The sequence below is a fragment of the Sturnira hondurensis genome, unplaced genomic scaffold (genome assembly GCF_014824575.4).
Source record: "Sturnira hondurensis isolate 20B ecotype Veracruz unplaced genomic scaffold, ASM1482457v3 Scaffold0002840, whole genome shotgun sequence".
NCBI lineage: Eukaryota > Metazoa > Chordata > Mammalia > Chiroptera > Phyllostomidae > Sturnira > Sturnira hondurensis.
The window spans coordinates 17903221-17916199 of NW_028075471.1; the positions used below are offsets into that span (position 1 = coordinate 17903221).

General features: G+C 40.3%; 1 protein-coding gene across 20 annotated transcripts in view; it reads right to left on the bottom strand.

Moving 5' to 3' along the window:
• Positions 1–12979, bottom strand: part of FOXP1 (forkhead box P1) — a 623669-nt gene that overhangs the window by 30566 nt on the left and 580124 nt on the right. For all 20 annotated transcript variants that reach the window (XM_037040949.1, XM_037040948.1, XM_037040945.1 and 17 more), the window contains 2 exons: positions 12094–12181; positions 810–893 (listed from right to left, as the gene is read on the bottom strand). In XM_037040949.1, the coding sequence (XP_036896844.1) occupies positions 810–893; positions 12094–12181 (172 nt within the window). The remainder of the gene's footprint in view (positions 1–809; positions 894–12093; positions 12182–12979) is intronic.

The window sequence follows — 12979 nt, forward strand, 5'->3', positions numbered from 1 at the left end:
AAAGGCAGTGTACCTTTAATTTTTACAAATCTTTAAAATCAAGAAGCAAAGCGACTCTGAATAATCAGTTGAAGGTACTAGGAGATTTTTAGAAATGTAAGTATATGAGAAATACAACTATAAAGAGATCAATGTAGAACAAAGAACGAGGCCCAAGACAGCAGCTGGGGACGCCATCCTTCCACTTTGTTACTAACTGTCCCTGTTTGGATGGCCCTCCTTGAAGTCAAGTAAAAGGGAACAAAGAAAGAAAGGGGGGCTCTAAAGTTAAATAATGATAGTGTACCACATTTAGTTTCTGAATTGCGGAGTCGTGTTCACTTCAGTCTCTTTAGATGTTCTCCATAATCTGAGCTACTCTGATGCATGGTTTCCCTCCCAGTCACACTCAGACTGGATAAGCCCTTGCTCCTTTTCTCCTCCTCACAGTCTCAAGGCCATCATCGTCTTTGCCTCTGTGGTCTGGTTGTCTTTTTCTCTGCACCACTACCATTCAGAAAGTTTTGTCTCTTCTCACCCAGTGAGTTCTCATAGCATATTTTAGTACCTCACTGTAGCATCCAACATTTGTCCCAAAGAAGAGCTGACTTTCTGGGCCTCATGAATCAGGACTGGGCCCTCATCACCACATGCAGTCTTAAAGCCCAGAACAGTACCCTATTCATAAAAGTTTACCAGATACAGTCAGCTCAGCTTAGCCTTAACTATTCAACACTACCAGAGTGGCCTGCATCCTTCCTGTGTTTTGGGTGGGGAAGCAGAAAAGAAATGCTGCCAGGTTCTTCCCTCTGGTGTAGCTCAGTACTTACAGGCTGAGGGGCAGCTTTGGGTTCTGTAGACTTCACATGCAGGTGGGTCATCATGGCTTGCAGGCGTTCTTTGTCTTTTGCAAGCTAGGATGGAGAAAATACTTTGTTATTTCTTCAAATACAGATTTAAATACGCTGTTACCATTACACATCATTACACCCAAAATGATACATATTCCAAATTAAGCTATGGCACCATCACATATGACACAATATTGTTCATTGCTTCATCATTTTGAAATCTATGTGACCACTGCCAAACTCCAATAGCTGGAGGTGTCTGTGTGAGATTTCTCAACAGAAGAGACTTTAGCTTTTAACTACGCAGATCGAGACCTGCTGGCACCAAGGAGTCCCATGGAACACAGACAGCTAAAAGACAAAAAAGTGAATCATGCCTATTAACCAACCTTGTTCATCAAGAAGCCAAAATAAAATGACCGAGGTAGCTAAAACTCATAAATTCATCTGCTGTGGTTGTGGGAACAGTCCTAGACAGATGGGTACATTTATGCAAAATTAACTTCATCTCTCCTAACAGGTAGGCACAGATTAAGACAGTGTTGGCAAGCAATGTTATTAGCAGGGCAGACACAGGGCTACAGGTTCCCATGTTCAAATGTATGCAGAATAAGCTTATTCATTTATTCAAATATGTAAGTACATACCATGTGCTAGTCTCTCATCTTAACAAAAATGGAGACCTCCTCAATCTACAGAACATTGTCCGAAGGCATGGGAGCTTCTAATCGGATGACATGGCAGGGACCCAAATACTATTTATTCGATGTTACTTGCTCTACGCTTACCCTTGACTTTTTAATACAGTATTTTCTATAGCTCAAGACAGTTGAGCATAGGGGATGTATAACAAGTACTTTTATGAAAGAAGTGGGAAGTATATACCCAAAGGATAATGGTATAGTTAAGAGAACAGCTTAGAACTGTGGAAAAATGTATGAGAGGTTAAAGACAGGGAGAGACACAGAATTAAGGAGAAACTCATTCCTTCTATGTCACACAACTAAGCTTTAATCTTTCAAACATGAATTATTTTTGTAACTAAAATTATTTCAAAATAATGATCAAGTAAGATATTTTTAAGTAAAGGTATTTCTAGGGGAGGAAGTGTCTCAGCAACTGGAGTGACAGAAGAAGAGAATGAGTACATAAGCCAGAGAGAAAAGGTTTTCAGTATCCTGACTGGATGACTATCTCCAGCCATATCACATTTTTTCCTCTTTATTCCCTTGTGGTTCAGGGAGGAATAAATTCCCAGGGCGGCAGCGGTGGGGGCCAGGGCAGGGGGAGTCCTATAGTGTTAGCATTTATCTTTCAACAAACAGGAAATGAAAATGATACCATATTAGGAGCCACTTTATGGTATTCATCTTCTGTTCTTTAGTAAGTTATTGAACAGCCAAACTAAAAGATGCTTTGAACACAAAACATAATGCTAAAGGAATTTAGTTTTCCAAAGTGGTTCAGTTAGAGCAATTAAAATGTTACCAATAACATTTTTTTACAGTTATGTTTTTTGTGAGTGTTCTAAATTTTTAGATGTTAAAAGTAAAACATTCTTAATTTTTTACAAATGTTTTAAAATTATAATGGGGTGGAAGTAGGAAACAAGTAGTTTATCAGAGTGAACATTACAAATTAAAGGGTGAGAAGTGATAATTACTGAAGAGTCTGATGAATATTAACTGTGACTTAATTTGGGGGTAAACATTGTTGATATAGTAATTACAAAGACCAAAGTAGAAAGAAATCTAAATTCTCAGCATCAAAAAGAATCATCACCTCTATATTGTACGGAAATGTGTACAGGCTGACCTTTTACTAGTTAAAGACTGCAAGCACATACCCAGACTTGTACACATAGCCACACCCATAGCCCTGGAGGTCATTACCATAGGGAACATTTTATTTTTCCATGAGAATACTAGTTAGAATTCATCGTCCATTTTGAGAATTACCCAGGTTTCTGATTTTGCCTCAACCTCAACTCCACCTATAAAAGATGGTCACGGTAACAGAAAAAGGCAATGATCCAACTTTTTGTTTTTGTTTAATTAGTGCAAACTAGCATGTAATATATTCTTAAATGAGCTTTGAATTTTTATCATCAATTCTAGCTCCAACACAAAGTGTTTTAACAGTTAAAGGAAAAAAAAACTGGCAGAGTTTGCTTTTTGTTTTTTTAGGCAAAGGCTAAACCTTCACACCTATTGAAACCACATCCTTTCTTTAGTCTTGCATTTATAATACTCACTGGCCCTTCAAAAAGCTTTCAGAGTCTTTATTACCTTTTATACCATCATTCCATGAGCTCACCATCCCATTAACTTTCACGGCATCCTTTCATTATTATGAGAATACAAACATTTAATATTAGCAAGCATATACCAGCATTGTACTATAAATGGAATCTCATGAAAAGCAAAGGATGAAAAATTCAGTTCAAAGGTCAATGAAGAACTTGGTTGGCAAATTAAAAAAAAATTCTTTACGCTGTGAGATCCAAAGAGAATGGCTTTCCTGGTGGGTTAGGATGGGTGTCCACATACAAAGAGGGGCACATGTCCGGGAGCACTGGGTTAAATCTGCAAGTTTTCGCACCAGTTACGTACGTAGTGTGACGGCAGTGTGGAAACAGGTGAAAACTCCCAACTCTGGGCACAGCATGTAACCTTTGTAAGTCTGTAGTTATCCCTGTGAATCTGGAACAATAATCTCTGAACTTTGAAGGGCTGTTTTGAGGAGTAGGGACATTCTTGCATATAAGCTCAGCAAAGAGCTCGGTGCTTCAGGATGTTAAAAAAAAAGTTTTAAGGGAAAGTTGAGTCAGTGAAGTCTATATAGATTCCTCCTGGCCAAGCATATGTTGGAATCTGCATCAACATAACAGGGGTTCAGTGAAGCTTGTAGCTGGGCTCATTGGGGAGAGATTTTTAATGGTTTAAAGAACGGGAAAGAACAAGTCCATTTCTTACGGATATATCTCTGGTTCTCACTGTATCTTTCCCTTGGCCTAGCAAATCCTTTTCCCCCTTGGCCGAGATAAGCCATTCCCTCTTCTATTAACCATAGCCTTAAAGTGGGTTTTAGACAGCCCAGGCTGTGAATGACCAGAACGTGTGTACTGCTCCAGACCTACCAATAAGTGCCTAAGGCTAGGAGCTCCATTCAACATCTTCAAAGATAAAAACTAAGGAGATCAAATACATTCTTTTAGCAGAGAAAAGAGAACATGGATTCGGGTTCACTCAACATGATCATTTTATATGTTGTCAGACAGACTGGTTTTTACTTGTGGGAAAAAATTCTAAAATAAATGAAGGACTTGGGGTATGTAAAAATACTAAAATTACTGACAGGTGAGAAGGAGCCAGATAACTCATTTAATTTCACAGAAGCCAAGACTGAGATGGCTATTGTAAATCTTTTAGCCCTATTCCCACATTTTATAGTTGGGAAAACTGAGAACCACAGTTGAATTTACCTAAGGTCATGGAACTGAGAATGGACAAAAAATACAATGGAATTCTGGTTATATGATACTTGGTCTGAATTCCCTGCATTGATGTGATCACAGAGCACACCTGAGACACTAACTGGGAACAGACGTGCCTCTCTCCTACTTCCACCCTGAGCTCTGACACAAGCTCCACAAGAGGATGGAACACCCATGTCTTTGTAGCAGGAACCCCATTTATGATTGGCAAGTCTGATTATTCCTGTGCAATGAGGAGTCTTCATGTAAACTGACTGGGGTTGTAACTGTTCTTACTAAGTCCAACACTCCAAGGAGGAATGTAGGAGTAGGTAGCTTGAATAAAGACCCCAAGTGTCCACCTTTAACGAGGTAGGTGTGGGAGATAGTCCTCTCTTCTAGGGGCTGAGTAGGCCTTAAACAGGGAGGGCTGTTTGGGGTTCCTCAGTAGTTCTCTATCCAGCAACGATCCAAACAGAATTACTGAGACAGAGTAACACATGATCAGAAAAAGAAGAGCAAAAGGAGAGTAGGGGAAAGCACTGACTGGAAGGGGTAGAAATGAAATTCTTCTACCAAACTGATCATTTATTAAAAAGTGACTTCCACCCCACTTTCCCAAACTATGGTCATCCTGATCATCCGCATGTCTCCCCGACTCGGCTTCAGTGAAAACTTATAAACAATTTCATCACCACCAACTACAACTTTCAGGTGGAGGCAGCCTACAGCTCACCTCGCCCTGACTGACGAACTTCCCCACTTTGATTGTATTCTGTCACCATCTTCACATTCCTTGCATGTTGTTATTAAAGACTCTCTTGACATTTAAGCAGACGCACGCTAATACTCAGTCATAGTCTAGGAATTCTAATGCTCCCAGAGTTAGGCAGGATTTTAAATTATGAAAACTAAGTGTCTGTTTTCAAAGAGACACATAGAAGGGAGAAACCCAGAGACTCTTCTTTTTCTTGGCTCTCCTCACAAAGCTCTGGCAACATGACACTACAGTGTTATCAGGCCCTCTTTCCCCAGTGTTCCCTGAGTTTATTCAGAGACAGCCATGAGGCTGTCATCCCACTGTCACTGTCCTGAGTACTGCCTTGGAGGGGGTTAGAAAGGTACAAAGGGGCTCCCATTAAGATAATATATTTGTGAAAGTCCAGGAAGAAGGTGTGATTACAAATAGCACTGCTAATGGTAGAATAATCACATGTAAAGTCCCTACAATAATGGATTTGTGTGAGCCTTAATGTCTCCCCCTGCTACTGAAACCTGTGTATTTTTCTCCCTGCTGACACTTTCTTAGAGCTTAGGGATAGGGATGTAGATGATTTAGGAAACCGTGTAGTGATCCCAGTGTTACTGAGCTCCAGCCTCGCCCTGCTGTGTGGACTGCAGGGGAGAGCACCACCAGGCAGAAAAGAGAACAGCCCAACACCCCTGTTTTAAAACCAGTGCTGTGCAATGCTCAGGTGTAGGCACAGAATCTCACCAGGCCAGGACTACCCTGGTGAAAACCAGCACTGGTGTAAAAAGGTGTGGGTTACAAAGGCTGGGCTAGAATCTGGGTGCTGTCCACTGTTCGCCACTGGCTTTGAACAAGTTAATGAGACCTTCTACACCTTTGTTTCCTGATCTGTAAAGAAGGGGGTAACTGAAAACAATTTCTGACTCTAAGAGGCCTATTATTTTAAGATCACCATCCATCCAGTAATACCTTTTCAAAGAACAAGTAAGAAATATTACATTAAACATGCTCATTAAGTATGACACACAAACTGATTTCCAAATGTGAGCTTTTTCCTTAAAAAAAAAGATTCTTAGGATTGAGGAAATAGGGTAGGACTCAATGAAACTGCGGGTATGAAGCATCTAGAACAGTGCCTTGATATACAGTAGGAGTGCAATAAATATCCTCTCAAGTGGTTTTCAAGGCCTTTTGAGAAATAACTACAAGCAGACCATGAAGCATTCAACAGCCCTCTACTGAACTGAAATGGACTGCCAGGGTGACCACCTCACTGCAGTTTGCCCGGAACTCTGCCAGTTCTGAAACTGAGAAACCCAAGTCCCAGGCATTCCTCAGTCCTAGGCAAGCAAACTGTGATGTCTGGTCACCCTACTTTCCGTTGAACTGACAGATAAATTTTTAAAAGAACAAGAAATTTTTCCTCTGTCCTTCACCCTACAGTCAGGCTAAACTTTAAGTGGCTTCCTCGGTCTGGAATGCTGCTGCCAATCCCCCTTTCTCTTGTCCTCCACAATGCTCTGCCACTCAACCCTAAACTCTGTCTGCATTTGGAGAAGTTCTAGTCTTACCCTCCCTACTGGGTCGCACATTCCAGGAAGGAAGAGGCCACCTCACTTATCCGTCCAGGACTTTGAATAGGTGCTTGACACAGAGTGACTACATAGAATCGAACTACCAAAGAAGAGTTCACACTTTCCCACCCACACCCCTGCCTGGGTCAGGGAGATTACCCCCACCACTTTGGTCGGCTCCCTTTCCCTTAGCTGCTTTCCATATCCACTTTAAAGGTTCTGTAGGTTGAGGGGTCTCTGGAAGCCTGTCCTGAGCCCTGTCTAGACACATGGGAACCATGGATGTGATGGAAATGCCCAATCTCTAGGGCTCTTTTTTTCTTTCATGCAAAACCCATCTTCATAAATAAAAAATTGTGCTGCCAACCGAGTGAGGTCACCTGGTCACAGAATAGACTCAAACCAACACAGTATTTGTGGTAAGAAAAAAATGTACCTACATCACGAATGCCTCACCTTTCTATGGGGGTAAGTCTTTCAAACACTTTTTTTCTTGTTGTCTGTTAAACTTAATGTTTTCCTCCTTTTCTAAAATGGAATTCTGTTCTGGCCTGTGAGATACCTCTCATGATATCTCATCCACAGTTTGATTGTTGAGAGAAGTCCTAATAACTGTGGCTCACCTGAGTGAACCCAGGTAACCGAATTAACATGAATTTAAATTCCTGTGCCCATGTCTGGTAGACAGTAGGTGCTCAACTATCAAGGAAGGTTCAAGAGCTTCCTTACAGTCCTGGCCATGGCATTTGTGGTGGGCAATCCTTATTCTCAACTTACTTCCAGTTCCTGTGTCTCTGCCCCTCTGTCTGGGTGGGAGGGACCTATATAAACCTCACCTATGGATTGTGGCAATTTTTTCCCTCTCCAGTTCTAACTCATCACGGCTGCATATCATATGAAAGAATCTGTAAAAAGAGAACATCTAACAGAAATCTTAAATACATTCTATGACCTCAAGATGCCATATCCTTGACCCAAATGATTTCTGTGGTGTTCATGTGTCTTTCTGTAATGTGCTTAGGTGGACAGTGTAAGGCCCTCACACAACTTCTTGGGTTTATGACACTGGGCTTCCAGGTAATAGCCAGGGTTACTCCATTTAGTCCATTGATAAAATGTCAAAAATACTACAACTGTCTTTGTACAATAATGATGAAATGCATTAGGAAATATTCAAAAAGGCTCTGAATACCCACTAAGATGTTTTTCTGAATCCTCTTCCTGCTCAGTGAGAAGAGTCATGGGGTATAACATGAAAACTGAATTAACCAACCTTTCTCAGTTAACAAGCTCAGTGTAAGGTGTCCACTGCTAAGAAACATGCATTCTATATTCTGATATCTTCCAACAAAAATGCTAACAATAAAGATGCGTCTCACACACCACAATGATTAGAGAGATCTAAGTCAGAGCCATATCCATCACCTTTACTTCTACCTGGTTGCCTGAACTCTTACCATTAGAATCTCCCGGCTTTTCTAAGCAACACAATGAAAACATCTCCAGCCACTATCCCCTATGGTGAACCATGGTGATTAAAAAAATATATATATATTCTACTCAATTCTATAGGGGAGGTTTGACTACAAGTAAGAAATATCAGTGCTTTCTGTTTTGGATCAGAGTTGAGGTTTCCAGGGCTTAGAATCCAGCAGCTGAAAATGTACACAGAATAGCACTTAAGTGTCTGTCTCTTATGAGCTTTGGTCACGTCTGGTGCTGACTGACTGCCCTCCCAAATTCTCCCATGAAATCCTTTCACACTGATTCTGTAGGGCAGACATAAAGACCCTCTGATGATCTCTACTGTCCAACTTGGGCTTATTGGGTTTGTTTTCACAGTAAGGGCACGTGTGAATTCTCGTGATGTAAATGCTTGAGAGAGGCCTTGTGAGTCAAGTCCAGTGGCAGGGAGAGATTTCTCTTTCCACTCTAACACGGCACTCAACTTTTGGGAGTCAGGTAAACTTTGATCGCTTCTTCCTGTAGTGCTCACTGGTGCAAATAGTTTTCATATTCAAGTTAGTAAATATACTTTGAGATACTTGAAGGTTCTGGTATTTTCTGGACTGGGCAATGCCTTCTTTGAAGGAAAGAGAAGTAGCTCTTTGGTCAGTCCTGTCCAGAGCACCCCTCTAAATGAGGTGACACACTAGTCTGCTGCTCCGAAAATGGTGGGCAATGCCAGTGAAATGAGATAGGAAGGCTGTTTAAACACAAGAATACCTCTGCAGAGACCTGATTTCTCCAATATCTCAGGTTCTATGGGCACAATGCCTGTCAGTTAATTAAAAAAGTACATTTCCAGACATGGGTGAATGAAATGGCAACTGTGAGAGCATAAGCATGGAAATGCTTAGCTTCAGAGAACAGGAGGCCTGAGGTGAGAGGAGCTATGAGTGTAACTACCTTGCCCCAAACTCCCCCAAATGTGCCAGATCTGCAGCCCGGACTCTCAATCTAATTCCTGATAACGGCTTATCTTGACTCTAACACAAGACAAGGGGTCTTTAAATACTAAAAACTGTTGACATTTGTTTGTGTGTTTCATCTGATGGAATACTAACGAATAGATAAAATCTTGTCTTGGTTTGGTCCCTTCCTAGAACTGACACTCTCTTCTGAACATGTTTCTGGTGTTTTCGAGAACCCGTTAGTGTTGGCTAGCGCTGGTCAATTGATGAACAGTGCTAATAGCAAATTAGTTACTCATGGTTTGTTTTTGCTCTAGAATGTAAGAACCAAGAGGGAAGCCCTATCTATTTTATTCACTGTTGTACTCCTTAGAAGGTCCAGCAAGGTTCCTGGTGTTATAGGTCCCAGATAATGTCTGCTAAATGCATGAGTCCATAAATGGATGAATGAATGAACATATCCCTCAGCCAGCTTTCCATGACCCCAAAGATCAGTAGGTACTTGTCATGTAAAATCGCTGCTGAGGAAACCTGACCAATGTGGTAACTAGACTAATTTTATACACCAAGGCAAAGAAGAGAGAGGTAAGAAGAGGCCAGTAGACTTTTAGGTAGGTAGTCAGGAAAATAAGGGAGCAAGTTACTAACAATGTGATGAAATTGTTTTTGCTTGGCAAACTTCTTCTGCAAGGGCCAGCCAGGCAGGAAATACTGTCAGCCCTACAGGGCATAGGGAATCTCACAATTACTCAACTTTTCTGTAGTAGTCCCAAAGCAGCCATAGATAATTTATAAACAAATGGATGTGACCATGTTTGAACACACCCTGATATGTGGACACTGACATTTGAATTTCATATATTTAATTTGCTTTTGATTCCCACTCCCAACTATTTAAAATGCAAAAAGCTTTCTTAGCTCATGGGATTTGGTCCACGGTCTGTAGTTGTCAACCCGGGCTTTTGACAAGCACTGTTTCAACCCTCTTAATAATTCTCTCAAGCTCAGAAAAAACCAAACCCTTCAGAATTAGTCTGTCCATTCTTTCATCAAAGCAGACTATCAACAAAAATATTATTTGGAATATCACAGGTATCTACCACATAGTAACTTCTGGCCAGATAATCTTCTTAGATTCCTACCACAAGCTGAAATGTCTACCTTCAGTTTGATTAGCAGCTGATGGATGAAGGAAACTATAAATAAATGAAATCCCCGAATGATCAAAGAATCCTCACATCAGTTTGTACCACTATTCAGGCCATATCTAGAAAAAAAAACATTAAAGCTTCCAGGAGATAATTACTTCACTTACTAATGGTTTACCTCCTTTTTTCCTCCTGCTGGCTCTTTGTGGAGTGTGAGGAGTAACAGATAAATAACCTGTTCCTGAGTAACAGGGGCCCCATATTCAGACGTGCAGTCTGCAAAGCCTACCTGAGCAAACCATGACAGCAACTTTAGTAGATAATTTACTCTGGGTAATCTTTAAGAATTTAATTTTACAATTAAATAAACAAATTAAGAAATGTGTATCACTTTATAAATCCCACCATCAACATATGTAAATGCAGGCTCGATTCAACAGCTTACTATTATACTTCAATATAAGTGAACTTTGTGAGATAAACATACAACTTTTCTCCTTTCCAATTAACATGCTAAATTTAAAGATGTTTCCAAAAGCTTACATACAAATCTGGGCGTTTTATGATGTGCCCTTTCCCTGTATAAATATTCTGCTGTTCTAGTGAGTTCATATCTATTGTCTGAATAGAAAAATATTAACTAGCTGAAGAAAATAACTTTTGAGACAATTTTACTTTAAAAATTATAATGCCATATAAGACAATAAGTAAATTTTAAAAAGTCCTTTGTATCCTGGAAAGTCACAACAAAAAGTTTAAGTGTGTTTTGGCTGATTTTTCTCTGTAACCGTTTGAAGCTGTAAATGACTTAACTCAGTAAAATTCCAAATGTAATTATCTTCTGTACTTAGCCCAGGGCTCTCCATATATCTCAGCATTGCTGTCTTGCATATAAAACAGCCTTTCTGATGGCTGGTAACAATATAATGTACAACATTGTTTTAATTTCCTCCAGTCGGCTAACCTCTTGCCTGCACTAACCAGCCAGAAAAGAAGCCACAGTGAGTCACCAAGCACTCAAACGCGTTTGGAACTCAGTTGCATAAATGGGGTTTGCAAGGTCAGGCTTTTGCAATTGTACATTTTAATAATCTCCACTTCTGACCCAATTTTTACTTTTAGCAACTAACTTTCTATTAGTTATACCAAGAATGGGATTATTGATAAAATATGGTAGTTCATACACAAGTTATACCAGAAGTGGAACCCATATTAACAATGCCCCCAACCCGTTCCTTACAACTGGGATCCACAGGAAAACTGGCAGAAGTTTATTTTCTCTAGTCATAAAAAACACTCAATATGACCCAGTGGGTCTCCAAGTATAAGATTTTATATATGTATGCATTTGCATGCATACATGTCTCTGTGTGTGTTTAAAACATGTACAGTGAGCTCTCGGTCGTTCTGTGGGGGGACAAAGACAGGCGAGGATGAAACACAATTTCGGTTTTACCCTGGAATTTAACTCTGGAAGATGTGCCTGCCTGTGCGCTCACTTCTCTCTCGCCAAGCCTTGTCCACTTTCACTAGCTCGCTCTCTCTCTCTTACTCTCCTAGGCTTGTTCCCCCAACTCTAGGTTAATCATATTAGCACCTTAGGGGACTTAAACTAACAACAGATAAGCAGAGAGTTAAAGGAGGACAGAGAAGGAAAGGGAGTGAGGGAGAGACAGGACACTGAACGGGGTGAGAGGTGGCTGCATGCACACAGACACATAGAACTCCGAACACTGAACTCAGGCTGAACTTCCCAAAGAACAAAAGATCAAATCAAATCACATGCAACAAGTTTTGGACCTCCCACTCAATAATGAGTGCACAGGAACTCAATGCAGAATACTGGAGAAGTTTGGAGTGTGAGGAACACTGAGGTAATATGAAAAGGAAATTGGGTTTACCTGTAGCTCTAACTGCTGAACAACCTGCATTTGTACTCTACATTGAGCTGTACTTCTATCGTCCAGCGCATGCTCACTGTTGAGATGTCTGCAACAATACATAGAAAATCATTAAGCGAAATGGAGAAACAAAAGGAAAATATAAGTTACCAGGATGTTTAGACATACACTAGGCAGTGGGTCTGGTCTCCCAGTGGAGAGCAGTTTTGTGGGTGGCCTGCCCTGTCCATCCCCACCATTTAGTACTGATATTACATGGAATTTAACACTGTCATCACCAAAATAAAAGTATCCTAGGGACAAGTTCTGCAGAACATATGGAGATAAACATTTACACATAAATAAGAAAATTTAAGAAATTAAGTCAAGGCAGCATTCGAGACCACCTCAACAGGCAGAAACCTGAGACAGGGCTCAGAGTTCAAAACTGTTTCATTTGTATTACGGTCTGAATATGAGCATTTGTTTACAAAGAAAAGTGACTTTATATTACTTATGTACAACCTTATACTGAAATGCATTAACATGAATGTCAAAAATGGTAAAAGGTGGAAAATGGTATAACTTTAAATATGAAATCTGAAACATGAACCTACACATGCAAATTATGTACCAATGAGAGGGAAAAAATGCAGACAATTACTTGAAAGGAAAACTCTGGCTGGGCTCTTGACTGTCAATGGTCTGGATATCCAGTTCATGGGTGATTCCGGCCACATGCTGGGTATGCCTGTCTCGTAGTCCTTTTACTATTTATTACATTTTCCAACAGGGAAAATGCTAACAAATTGAAATTTCAATCAGCTTTACCATATGCAGGAGCTCTGCTAATCAGAGGGTTGAATCAAAGCTTAAAATCTTCAAAATAAAAACTCCTGTACCTGTA